The 14,010-nt window shown below is 46.7% G+C and overlaps 1 protein-coding gene across 1 annotated transcript; it reads left to right on the top strand.

The window, feature by feature from the left end:
- The first annotated feature begins 3,821 nt into the window (after positions 1-3,821).
- LOC119392877 (uncharacterized) lies at positions 3,822-8,274 on the top strand. Its single transcript, XM_037659805.2, has 2 exons — positions 3,822-4,247; positions 7,913-8,274. Exons 1-2 carry the CDS (start codon positions 3,870-3,872, stop codon positions 8,162-8,164), a joined length of 630 nt encoding a protein of 209 aa, XP_037515733.1. The 5' UTR covers positions 3,822-3,869; the 3' UTR covers positions 8,165-8,274.
- The last annotated feature ends 5,736 nt before the right edge of the window (positions 8,275-14,010 follow it).

The following is a 14,010-nucleotide window of genomic DNA, read 5'->3' as shown; positions in this document are numbered from 1 at the left end:
CGACAGACAGACAGACAGACAGACAGACAGACAGACAGACAGACAGATAGACTAGATAGATAGATAGATAGATAGATAATAGATAGATAGATAGATAGATAGATAGATAGATAGATAGATAGATAGATAGATAGACAGACAGACAGACAGACAGACAGACAGACAGACAGACAGATAGACAGATAGATAGATAGATAGATAGATAGATAGATAGATAGATAGATAGATAGATAGATAGATAGATAGATAGATAGATAGATAGATAGATAGATAGATAGATAGATAGATAGATAGATAGATAGATAGATAGATAGATAGATAGATAGATAGATAGATAGATAGATAGATAGATAGATAGATACGCTCAAAGTCTCAGAAGTTCGCTAACAAATGCTTCGCATTTAAAACCATTTACGCATCCCGAAGCCTCGCAGTTACTGGCTTCTCTCCGAACATACTTATTTCTGTGAATCAGGCTTTTCTGTGGACAAACTGTTTATGCGGCGAAGCCTCGTCGTTTACCGAACGCGTACGTGGTTGGCACGCATGCCCGCGCGGCTCGCATGCAACCGCGTTTTCATCGGCTTGGCTTGTCATTTAGAACGCCAGCCACCCTGGGTATTTTCTGCAAGCAGGGAGGAGGGACTCGCGCGAAAATGCGTTACGGTCGGAACATTGAACTCTCAATGATGCGGAACGAGCGGCCTCCTTGCAGGCTTCGCCTCCGTTTCGGGCTTCACGGAGCGTGGCATAAAACGCTCGTGTGCTTGGCTACTTGAAGCCACCCTATGCTTCCCCCCCCCTCTCTCCCTCTCGATCACGCCTCGCGACACATAGCCGCCGCAGAGCAGCGAACAGCGGCTGAGAGAAAGAAGAGAGAAAAAGTTGTGGCCTTCTCGGAAGCCTTATTGAAAATATCGATCGCGAAAGCGCCTGAGAAGCCGTGTTTGCATAGGGCGGTTGACCACCGTTTTCACGCGGCTTGCCGAGCATAGCAATTGTCGAGCCGATGTTTGCTCAACGCCTTACTTCACTTTTTTTTTCCTTCTCATTTCCTTTCCGCCTCTTTTTTTTTTTTTCTTTTAAGCGTCCAATCTCGAACGGCAAACGTCGAGACGGCAATCACTCAAATTTTCTTCGGCAGAATTCCGGAAAGTAATAAGCGTATCGGCGACTGTTTTTATTCACTCTTCATTGTTTAAACAGCGCGAAAGAAGAAGACACGAGAAGGAGAACTACACAGGACAGGCGCTGGACCTTACACGTAAACTGTGAAACCGCGGATACTTTTCTCACTTTGTTCGCCGGATGCTGCAATTTTTGCGGCTGCTTCGTGCTCTACGTGCGAAGAGTAACGCTGCTGTCACACCAGTGTTGCTGTGCGCTGCTGTGTCGTGATATGACAACATTTGCGCATACATACGCAGAGTTTGGTGCACATAAAACCATTTGTTAGTTAGCGCTTGTGATGTCGTTGCGTGTTCCTTCTTATTGTCCCTTTTATTCGCGCTGCGCTTTTGAAGATGTAAATATGTGTCGGTGTATGTGATAGACAAATGAATCATACAAACAATCGGACCAAGGAAAGCGAATGGGCCAATTATTCTTGTCTTTTGACTGTAGAACAGTAATTACGACGTAAGTTGAAATGAATTAGGGTGGACGAAAGATCATCATCAGCCCACAACCTTAGAATTACACGTCCGATGCTGTACCAATTGAGCTGCGCCGGAACGTCCACTTTGTTGGGCATTTCTGTACGTGTAATCCCTGGGAGTGTTATCCAGCACCACTCGTAGCCAAGGCGGCAACGGTAATTTTCCGTGCACTTTAATTCAATTTAAGTCGCAATTACTACACTACAGTTAAAAGACAACAATTAATGTCCGCTATGCTTTCCTTGGTCTAAGTGTCTGTTGAATTCATTTGGCTGCGTCTAACAAAGAAACGAACCCCTCGGTAAAATTCCTCTTCTTTCGTGTATATGACAACCACACTAAAGAACAGAGAGAGAGAGAGAGCTATGAAGTAGAGAGCGCCTGTGGGAAAACAAAGGCACCTGTAAATTCGAGTCGAGTCTACGAATCCATAGTGAAATTTTAAAAGAAACACGACTCGCGCACTTCGCATAAACCTTCCACGCCGTTAAGCTAGCTCGCAGAGAGCGGCCGTCTCCATCGCGTAGCGAAGACTGTCGGGATTCAGATTTAAGCCCTCGGTTCGGGCACGGGCACTTCGTTTTCTCGCAAGTTTTCTGCGGCCGCCCTCCTTTATCAAAATGTTTCGACACGTGCGCCCTCTCTTTCGCATCGTTCTATTTTCAATCACCCCTTCCCGTCGGGGTTGCAAGTTTGATGGAGCGAGGTAGCCGGAAACGCCAAGCCACGCATAGAGTATGCGCTCCGAGGCCATCTATCACGCGGCTGCGTTTCCACCGTGTTCGAAAGTGTAGGCGGTGTTACAACGACTAAAACACGGGCTTGCAGTTCGTATGCAAAACAAACAAATCGGCTGACCGCGGGGCGTTTTCCCTGTTTGTTTTTTTTTTCATCGCCTTCACCGCTTTCTCTGTTCAAACTTATACAGCGACGCGGCCAAACCACGCCGCCCTGTAGGTGTTTACCTTCTCGAGAAGCGAACGCACAGGAGCGCGCCGAAGAACAAAGAAGAAAACTATTAGGCTTTGCCCGCAAACGGTGCGTGAGTAAACACGGAAATACCCCGTTTGTTTTTCGGGCTCCCCTCAAAATTGCGGCCTTTCTCTCACAAACTTATTTTGTTTACTGTATGCTCAAGAGTACTTGACACTTTCAGCTTGCAGGCGTTTTCTCTTTTCATCTCTCTCTCCACCAACCACAAAGTTTTTAACCTCCTTAAGGTTTCCTCGCTCTGTTGCGTTCGATATGCGCGTGGTTCTATGCTTGACAGCACACGAAACACTTAACGCTAGCATAGCAGTAGCGGCACAGCTGTCGGCCGTACACTACCGACAGGCCATTTATGGTCGAATGGCACGCGGTGTATGCAGATTTGTTAAGACAGGAAACGGCAAACATATTCTACATCACCTGAAGTTAGGCAAATACGTCGCAGTTCTCGCATATATTGTGACTCTGGCCTGATTCGGAGGTTTCGCTCGCGTCTGCCTCTGCGTTTATAGTCGAATGCGTTCGAAACGCCAAAGTGTCGTCAACTCACAAGCGCTGAATGCGCTTGGCTAGAACGTGGCCATTTGGAACGCGCTTTCTCAAGACCACGGTAAGGATATTCAAGCGTAGCTACCTTTTCTAACTGTCGTCATGTATTCTTGTCAACAGAATGACATATGCACGACGGATCTTTGGTTACTTTCGTAAGACTCACTTGTGTTGCGCATCGGCCATTTCAAGAAGTGACAAAATAAGCGTTTGTAAGTTCCGCAGCGAGCCATAGGCGGTCGCAAATTATAGCAGCTCCGTGGGAAAAGTTAGTTGGCACTTGTAGCACCTCATTTTCTGCAACAAAAATCCTTGAACCGTATCCACACCTGTCGATGGCACAGAAAGCCGCTCGCGTCCTACTGCATCATTATTTTTTTTTAGAAACGCCAGTGTCAGTAACAAAACGTAGTTCTTCTATGCGTCCTTTGCGCATGTGGTGCCCGCTCTTCCTGTTTTCCTCTTTCTGCGCCCAATTATGTTACCCATAGCGTAGAGCAGCTAACCGAATTCTCTTCTGGTTGATCTTTCTACATGTCCCTCCTTAGTCTGTCTATCTATCGATTCATATATCTGATCTGTTTTTATGTGTGTTGACCGAGTCCTCTCCTCCGCTTTGCAGCCCAGGCGCCCTGAGGCTCCGCTCCAGCCCGGGATGATCCTGCCCGCGGCATGGAGCCAGTGTCCGTCGATGACTGCCGTGCGTGCCAGCAGCAGCAACTGCAGCTGCAGCTGCAGCAACAGCAGCAACAGCAGCAGCAGCAGCAACCGTCGTCTCCCGCCGACGGTGGAGAGAACGAGGAGGAAGGGGGCGAGGACGAAGAGAAGTCCATCCCGGTGGCCTTTCCGCGCAACATCCTGCGCTGCCTGGTGCTGCTGCTGCCCGTGTCGGTGCCAGTGGTGGTGTACGTGCGGGACGCCGACTCTACGCGACGCCTCTTCCTGGTCGCCTTCGCACTATTCCTGCTGCTCGTCTTCTCCTGCGTCACCATGGCGCTGGTGCGGTCCCGCAGCAGGGCACACGACGACGACGAGGAGGCTGCGCCCAGGGTCAGTCCCAAAGCGAGGCTCATTGTGCCCTTAACGACTTAACGGCGAAGCTTTTCTAAGTCGACCCGTCGCCAGCGCCAGTGTAACGCTGGTCAAGGCCCGCAGCCGGGGGGGGGGGGGGGGCAGGGGGCCCGACCCCCCCGAAATTTTTATGACACATGGTGTTTTATCGAAAATAAATCATGAAAATAGGTGTTTTTCTCAAATAGTCAAGGCTTTCAGCAAGTGCCCCCCCCCCCCTTCCCGGAAGACATTCCTGGCTACGGGCCTGCACTGGTCACATGGCCTTGTGGTGAGGTGACAGTGAGGATCGGTAGGAAGGGGGAGGACTGCGCTATGCCGAGAAAGGCCCCAAGCCGTCATTCCCTTTCCTCGTGTGAGGCCAGCTGTGGATGGTGGACCGGCCCTGCCTAGAGGTGTCGGCCAAGGGGCTCCCGGACATCTAGGGACCCAACCACATTTACTTAGCTTGTTTTAAATGAAGTTCTATCCATCCACCCATCCATCCTCGGTGTCTCTGCCTCGTCTCTGAGGGGTTCGGGGTGGCTGCTGGCCCGTACCCCTACAGTGGAAAGGAGGAACCAGTGGGAGGAAGCCAATGGGAACCAAGAGGGGTGATGGTGAGGCTTGGCGGAAAGGGCGAATCAATGAGCGCTGCGTCAAGAGAGGCGAGCATGAGGCTTGGTGGAAAGTGCATCAGAACCCAGCTGTTTGCGAGAGGGGCTCGCTAGAGTATAAAGGAGGGTGTTGGTTCTCAGGGAGTTCGCTCTTCCAGAATGGCCAAGACTGCTCGTACACTCACAGAATAGATCGAGTAAAAAATTCGGCAGATCCCACGTACCGTGAGAGTCGATGTTATGCGAAGCATGCGGCGGGAAGGTGACTATGGCGTAATTTTGTTTTACTGAGCGACACGTTACAAAATGACCCTAAACATTTGTATAAATTTTATACGCACACATATATGTTGAAGAGCCGCATATGTGTTATATAACTAGTTGTTTACGGTTGGGTAACGCTGCCAATGGCAACGTGGGTATTATCAACACTAGAAGCGGTAAGCTGACATGTAGTGCTTATACGAGTCCCGAGAACGCACGCACGTTTCACGAACCCGTGTGCATGTGTGGAAGTTCTTGACAGTTCTTGAACAAGGGCATCATCACCCTGATCAGTAAGCACCAGCAGCTGGTCATGACTTGTTATAGGATCCGGTCGTGATCGTGGTGACGAGGGGCCCATGTGTAGTGAAGTACGAGGTATAGTACAGCTGTTGTAAATCGTGGATGCCTCGGTCATTTCGTCGACAAATAATCTGTCAATAGAGCCGGCGACATGTCTGAATCTGAAGTCGCCCTTCGCGTTGGTGAGGTATAGGCCGTCGAGGCTGGTAGGCCTGGATAGTGCTACGTAGACCAACATCAGTGGATGACGTTTGTGTTATTCGTAGACCACGTGGGCGTATGTGGCCTACGTAGCCTAGTCTACAAAGCGATTTTCAATCAGCCTGGCATTATCATCGGTCAGCATGAGGCCATCGCCCAGTCTCGTAAGAAATGAAGAGGGCACTACGTCGTTCTGGCGGACTAAGAGCACTTTACGGTGCGATGATGTGAATATCGTACGTAACTTTCGTTAATGTATTCCTCCGGGGTCTAGCAATGCTTCAATATAGCTTGCTGAATCATAGGAATACAAATGTAATGTTTATTAGACTGCTATAAAAGTGGAGCCAAGACTGGAACCACAGACGTTAATCTGATATGACGCCTGTATCGTAGGAGTACACATCGTAGGAGTATCATGTAGTGTTTATTGCTTCCTTGTAAATTTAGATAGCAAGCACCACAACCACAGTTGACGTTGCACCGATATTTCGCCTGCGTAGGCTGTTTTTTTCAAACCAGTTCATAGACCTTGTGTGGCTCAGTGGTAGAATACATGATTGCCACGCAGAATCCTTGGGTTCGACTCCTGCTGGGATCCTAATTTTCATTCTTTCCATTCGTCGAGTCGACGCTGCCGATGTTGGTTTTCCTTAACGCTCTAGCATTTAAGTTACCAATGTCTGTTCTCGCTGCTCCTGGGTCGATATAAACTGTCAATCACCTGTGGCGCATACCCGTACACCGCGGCCCGTGGTAAGCGGGTATGTGCCACACGTTTCTAGTGGAAAGGGTTCGACAACGTACGCGACAGGATTTTCACGTTATTCATGTCATGACCCGACAATCATATTCGTCAAAACCTCTTACCCTCCCATGCCAACTTTTGTCTACATCAAGTTAAGAAGGCGATCATGAGAGCACCCAGACGTAGGCGGCTAGATAGATAGATAGATAGATAGATAGATAGATAGAAACGCTCAAAGTGCCAAAGGTTCGCTAAGAAACGCTTCGCATTTAAAAGGGCGTCATTTTGTTCAACAAAAATACTCGTCATCTGGCTTGCTTGAGTTTCCTTTCTTGAAAAATCGACGCTGACCACTTTCCTATCAAGAAAGTTATGTCACTCTGATAGCGCACATGCCGTTCGAGACCAGAAAGTGCCGGGCGCGCGGCGATAATGCAAGGAAAGGAAGGCAAAATAAATGACGATTATTGTTGTTGGACAAATAGACGCCCTTTTTACTCGATCTATTCTGTGAGTGTACTCCAGAGGAAGAAGGCGCCGGACGTAGGCAACAGAAAGGCAATAGAAATGAAGTATGCCTGACGAAGGGGAGCATCAGCTTGGCTGTTTAGACGCCTTTCACGTAGTGTAGCTAGCTGGGTTTTTTTTTTCATCGTCGCTACAAGACGAAATTTGAGTTCCTTATGAAATCGAAAGTCCGGCTCGTGCTTTGTCTGCCTAATATTAATTGCTGGACTTTAAGGTCCCAAAACCACGATATGATTATGAGAGACGCCGCAGTGGAGGGCTTTGGAAATTTCGGCCACCTGGGGTTCTTTTACGTGCACCTAAATCTGGACACACGGGCAAGCATTTCCGCCTCCATTGAAAATGCGGTCGCCGCGGCCGGAATTCGATCCCGCGACCTGCGGGTCAGCAGTTGAGCACCATAACCAGTAGACCATTGCTGCGGGTCTTTGTGTGCTTAATGGTTTTACCTTTATTGTGGTAGCAAGTTGTTGCTATCACAATGAAGTCGTAGATAGGTGCCTGCCGTAGCCCCCACACAACTACCGTTTTTAGCAGTATGGAGATCTGAGCAATTTGTCGTCGTATTCAACAAACGCTGAAGTTGTTGTGGCTCTGAGGGGGTTTGTACCAACTGAAATGGCTTGACTAGAAACAAGAGAACATTTTCTTTTTCTTGGTGCACGTAATCGTCGTAATGGTTCAACTCTCTTTACTTAATTCTGTGAGTTATATATGGCTCCCGTGTATATTATCGTCCAACTTCCAATAGGCCAAACTAGTAATGCTTTACATTTACTCTACCATGTAATTTTACCCGACATTGATTGTAACAGTTCCTGCTATCACGGAAAAAGACAGCAAAACAAGTGAAGGTGAGGCAACAGCCGTCATTTATCGAATACACGCTGTAGTCGGACACAGTATTACAAGTCTGCGGCTACACGTGGCTACACGTGCTCAGTACATGCGTCAAGTGCTTGTCAAGTACGCCTGTGCAGTAGCCTCTGCCTCTCTGTTCGCAGGCCGGGCGCCCGTCTAGCCGAGGCCTGCCTTTCCTGCGGGCCATGCCGTACCGCGTGGGTGCGCGGGCCCCTCCCCGCTACCCGGGCTACCGGCTGGCAGGCCACCAGCAGCTGAGCGCGGCCCGGTGCGCAGCGCTAGCCGCGGAGGACCCACCGCCCTGCTACCTGGACGCTCTGCGCTGCCCGCTGGCGCAGACGTACAAGGCGCGTGACACCGAGACGCCGCCACCCGCGTACGACGCCATCTCCTGAGATTCGGACTTCTCGCACGCCGTGAGAGAGCATGGAGGAGGCGCGAGAGGCGCGCGCTTAGTGGACCAAGCATCCTCGGCGGCGGCGGCGACGACTGGGCATCTCGGAGAACGGGGTGTCATCCCGACCGGGAATGTACGATGCACTGGAGTAGCTCCCCCGGTCGTGATAGCCGAATGTGCGTGCTTCCTGTGAAGCCCGGGGCGCGACAGCGCTATGTCCGCTGGACACGGATGAAGACCCGGATTCGCCGCGCACTGTGCAGAGTTCAGGTGACCACGCAGTGTGAGAAACTGGTGCTTGCGCGTGTGCAGCGTCAAGAGCCGTTTTGACCTCTTTCGGAGAGTCGGTGTGTGCGTCGTCTGCGTCTTCAACTCACAAGCGATTTCGGTGTTACGGTGTGCGCAAATCCAGGAAGACTGATTCCTGTTCGCGATGCACGGTGCCGTGTGCATATCATCTGAGATTGAAGCGAGAGCACTACGTGTTCACAAAGTACCATCTAACATTTTCTGTTTCCGAGCTGGCAGGTGCGAGTCCTAGCCACACCAGTGGAATACCTCCTGCGAAGCCAGGTGCGACTCGCGTGTGTATGTAAAGGAATTTCTGCATTGAACGGCACCGAACCCACACGATCACCGAGTGAGGTGTGCTTTGTGCGCGGTAGCGAGTACAGCACATACGCGAACGAGTGTGCAACTTCGCTGACTTCACCCGTGGCGAAATGAACGCCCACATCCCCGTGCATCGATACTCCAGCGACGACAGGGAAGCATTTCTGAGCGCATACAAAACCTTTCGCGGAGACTCTTTTAGTGGTGTCAAGCGATGACAGCACTATTTCACCGACAGAGACCGAATGTTTGTGTACGTGCGTGTTTACAAGCGGTGTTGACGCGCGTACATAGATATCGCCGCATGATTGCAATGCCGTTAGACGGGTTTCGCTTTTCCTCGGTCGCTGATTAGGTTGTCGTTTTAAAGGGTCGTCTGCAATGTTACTGATTGTGGTGCAGATGAATAAGGCAGTGCATAACGTTACGCTTTATGCTTCCTTCGCAGCAGCTGAGGAAGAGACGCACTCACACCCTGTCGCGAAAGATCTCGGCACGAAGCGCAAGTGTAGAGGACCGGCGGGTCTTCAATATCAAAAGCCAGCCGAGTACTTGAGTGCCGACATGAACTGCCCCTGTATGTACCGAAAGCACTCTGGCGAATGTCGCTTGGGTGCAAAAATACCTCGGCTATTTTTCTTTCTTCGCAGTGCTTCTTTAAAGAAAAAAAAAAGGGCATTCCACCTGCGGTAGTCGCATCGTAAGTGCGCTGCCAGACCTTTAGCGAGTGTGTAAGCTGCAACTTTCGTCGCGATTAAGTAGACTGCACTTTGTGTCATTTGAATTTGTAGACCAATATGTACGTTCGTTTCAGTCGTTAGGATAAGTTGGACCCGGGAACGGGGGGAGTGTAGTTCGTATCCGTTGACTATTCTTAATCGTCGTAACAATATCGTAAACACGTAGTGACGGTTCACTTGTTTTCGCTACGCGCACTAAGTGGACTTGAATCTTTAGTCGGCCTCCGGAGTACGCTCACGTGGTTACCTCGCTATCGAAAAAAAAAAGAAAGAATATCGTTGCACGGGTGACCGGTGGCGCAGTGTTTTTACTCCTTGCCCTGAATCGCCGATGATATAGTTCTCTCGTTGTGTAAAACAAACAACCATATAATTAACGCCGCACACTTCTGTCGTAGTCAGCACGGCACGTGAGTTCTTAGTATCGTTTCGCCTTTTTACATCGTATCCAGTCGCGCGTACTGAGTGCATCCGCAGTGTACAGTCTACGGTGATTTAGTTTTCTTTCGCGTCCTTTGAAGAGCGCACTGTTCGCAGCGTTAGAGACCTGTATAGATTTGCGTTATTCGACTCGAGGCTTCCCCAGAGATCCAAGCTTGGTCGTAGAGGCACACTGCCACACGCATAGTAGGTGGGAAGTCTGGACAGTTGGAGACATTGTCGCGCGATTCATGTGTCGTGTGTTTGTATCATCAGATAAGCTCGGTAAGGGCTTCAGCGAAGAATGAAACACTCTCGTTGTGATGGAACATTAGTGTTTTTTTTTTATCAAGCGCGAATGGGCATAACCATTTTTGTTTTGGAAGACAGGCCTTGTATAAGGCGCTTTTTTTTTGTCGACTCCTCAAGCATGCAATCTGAAAATTAAATGCCCTTAAACGATGCAGAAAAAGAAAACTGTCGAGGTTTTTTGTGACAAAACATTTCGATCAATCGTATCATAGAAGTTCAAAGCGACGGAACCTCTCATTTGCGTTCAAACATCTTTCTCTCATTTCTTTCTCATTTAATTCACTTCTTCGCCATTGACTTTTTTTTTTCAGTACTCCCCATAAGCTATCGTTTAGGGGTAAACAAACCGGACGTACCTAGTTTAATAGAAACACCTTTTCATGCTTTCGCCATGCTCCTTAGAAAAGCTAAATGATTCTAAATTTTACAACTTTACCGGCAACGCTTTATGGAGGTCCACACGTTTAGAAGGCAATTACTTAAACCGTGTTTTGCTTAACGTGAAATCTTATGTCTACATTGTCACGCACAAATCAAGCCATTGAAATTGTCTGTTATGGTTGCCGTAGGAACTGAAGCATTCAAATGCTAAGTAAGCATAAAGGAATACTCAATGCATAAAAACCGTGTATTGTCCACACTGTCATATTTATGCTTAGCCTTTGTTTACACACTTCAGTAAAAAGGTAAGACTGAGATTATCTTTTCTTGATCTACCAACATGCTCTTATGGTAAGAAAACACTAAGATGACAATTATCTCATACTTAATTAGTAAATTTGCTTCTTGAAATAAATAAGCCGCCATTGCTGTGAGAGAAGGCATGGCAAGGCAGAAAAAACATGCAAATACGAAAGAAAGGCCTTGACGATATCTGCACGTTCTGGTCGTGACGTCAGAACTGGCGCCACGTGGAAACTGGCGGTGGCATCATAAGTTTTCACAACGAATGTTCTTTTGCAGAAACATTTCAAATACGAACACGCCTATTTTCGTTTTTACTTAATCGTAAGCATGTAAACTAAAGTAAAAAAGCGGCTTTATTTTCGAAAGAAAAAATACGAGTTTCGTTGAAGTTTTTAAGAACATGCAGAAAATATACACTGAGTAGTTGATTTTGTTGACTTTCGCCGCGGAGCCAACGCCAGCTTTGTCTCGTTCTAAATTTATCACTGATCGCAGTTGCTGAGGGCAAAAAAAAAAAATCACTCGCAGATTTAGAAGGATATCTCGCTAAAGATTTCAAATGCAAATTATGGAACAAAACTTGCATTTTAATGTGCGTCTCTAAAAACTTCAAACCAGTGTTTAAGTACTTTATATCGCAATATTAATTTAAATGTCAAGCCCCCCATTTGAATGCGTTCAATTCCACATTTACCTTTGAAACAATCACTTTTCTCATCTTTAACTTTAAATTTTCAATTCCAAGCATTCCAATTCCAAATGTTCCAAAGTAGGGTTTACCTAAATTTCAATGCACAGCCTCAGCATATCCGAAAGCAAAATATTCCGACATCATATATGCTCAAATTATACTATACTAGGTTTTAAAGTCTCAAAATGCAGGGAATCCTAAGCGGCCATAATTATATTCATTTCAAGCAAAACTGGTATTACATTAAACTAACTCTTCTAACGCTGGATATATGCACAAAAAAAATATTTTTCAGCTGACCTGTTCAAAGAAAAAACAATCACGCTTTTTCTGTAAGCAAAATATAACCGATTCCACAGGAAGTTGCTGAGAATTTTTATTTATTTATTGACAGAAGCTACGCATGTGCGCGCAGCAACGTCGTTAATGACTCATAAAACATGTCGCGTACACATGCTATATCTCCCATTGTTAAAAACTCACAGGCAGTAATTCTCTTTAAGCGTTTCTTATAACTCAAATACAAAAAGAACTGATTGACATTTTTTTTCTTCTTTGAATACTTCAAAATGCGTTCTTTGCCGGTACACATCCCTTACATTGCTTTGGCAAATCTATAGAATGTGCCTACAGTTAAAAAGTGATGTACAACACCCGATGAAACCCAAAAGCACAAGGTTTTAAAAACAAAACAGGCGCTACTTGTACCTCAGGTGTGAATGGACAACGACTTTCGAAAACATTGCCGGTTAACTATTGTGTTGCCAACCATGCGTCACCCAAACCCTTAAAAAAAAAACCCGCTGTCTGGTATTCGTTCGTGTGTGTAGCCACTTTATTCGTACGCATTACACGTTATTTTTTTCATACATTATAACACATACGGTGGCCGAGATTGGCCGTCATCCAGTCAGCAGTGCTCTGCAAGCTACCTATCAAAATCACTCTCTAAAAATACAACGTGGGTGCCTGAAAAAAAAAGGCAATTGTCTAACAGCTTTTCAAATAGTTTCAACGTGGTCATATAATGACATCCCAAATTTTAAGACAATGTGATTGCATAATGATTCGTTTTGATGGGCAGTTCAAGTGTTCACATAAGCGCAAGGCTTCACTGGAATTGCAGGCGAAAATAATTTATTCCTGATTTACAAGGCTTAACGTCCATAATCAACACTGCGGCATGTTTTCTTTAACAATTATTATTAGCATTTGCGTTTGGCCGGTGCTTGTAGACTGCTACTCATGCAACCCTTATCTGGCAGGTGTGCATAAAGCAAGCGTTACAGGAAAATATAACAAACAGGAGTCGCGGTCCTAATTTTCACACGCACAAGCACACTCCAAAAAAATGTAAGCAGGGCAGTTGCCAAATGACGCGCCGGTAAAACTGAGCTCCTTTCTGTAAGTTTGACGTTAACACTTGTGTCCTTCATCAAACCCCGTTCCAAGCAAAGACGATAGAAACACTGATGTGCGTTACAAGTGACTCACACTCACTCTTTCGAAGCCAGAACAATAAGCTCCAAACGAAAGGAGCGAAAGTTGAATCTTTGTCGATCAGCAAAAAAAAATGCACAGTAATACGGGTTCCTGCGCTAACCATCCGAACAACCGAGTGGGGCTTGCACAAACACCATCAAATACGGCGGATAGCGGTCAAAGTTTACACGTAGAAGTTATTTTAAACACAACGGCTATGGCGCGCACTGTATAAATACAATATTAGAAGAAAAAAAAAAGAAACATTCGAATGAGAACGCAAACTATTAAAGAAAATGCAACAGTACACTTCATTACGATAACATCAAAGATCGCTCACATTGTATAGACATAAAAGCTAAAGTTGCCAAACAGTACTACGGAAAACGAACTAGAAAATACTACAAACCCATTGCCTTAAGAAGGATTTATGAAGTGAAAGTATGTGGCTAAATTAAAAATAAAGAGTTGTGAGAGAATAAGCCGTTTGAAAGAAAAAAAAACGGATTAGAGCCACCACACATTTGTAAGCGCGAATTATGACATGGGACACATTGTTTGTACAGGACGCGCAAAATGCATGAAGTTCGGGCCTACTTAAATCTCGTTCGTACTTGAGTCGTGCGCACGCGCAGTCGAAAGCTCTTTCCTTTGCGTTCCACCTTTCGTTTACTTATTCGTTGCACATTTATTTCGGGCATCGGACTTTCTTCGCCTCAACATCCGTGTGTTAAGGATCAATAATTTTGCGCCACAGCCAGCGTAATTCGTAAAGCACACTTAGTTCCCACGCACGCAGTTGCCTCATTGATAAAAAGTGCTAAATGCGATTCCACAGTTCGAACGTACTCCCATGGCATTGTCTTTTGCCTCCTACTTCACGATTCTGAGAATGAACAC

Source organism: Rhipicephalus sanguineus, chromosome 5 (genome assembly GCF_013339695.2).
Source record: "Rhipicephalus sanguineus isolate Rsan-2018 chromosome 5, BIME_Rsan_1.4, whole genome shotgun sequence".
Taxonomy (NCBI): domain Eukaryota; kingdom Metazoa; phylum Arthropoda; class Arachnida; order Ixodida; family Ixodidae; genus Rhipicephalus; species Rhipicephalus sanguineus.
The sequence above is the reverse complement of the archived record's forward strand: the minus strand, read 5'-3'. Positions and strand labels throughout refer to the sequence as shown.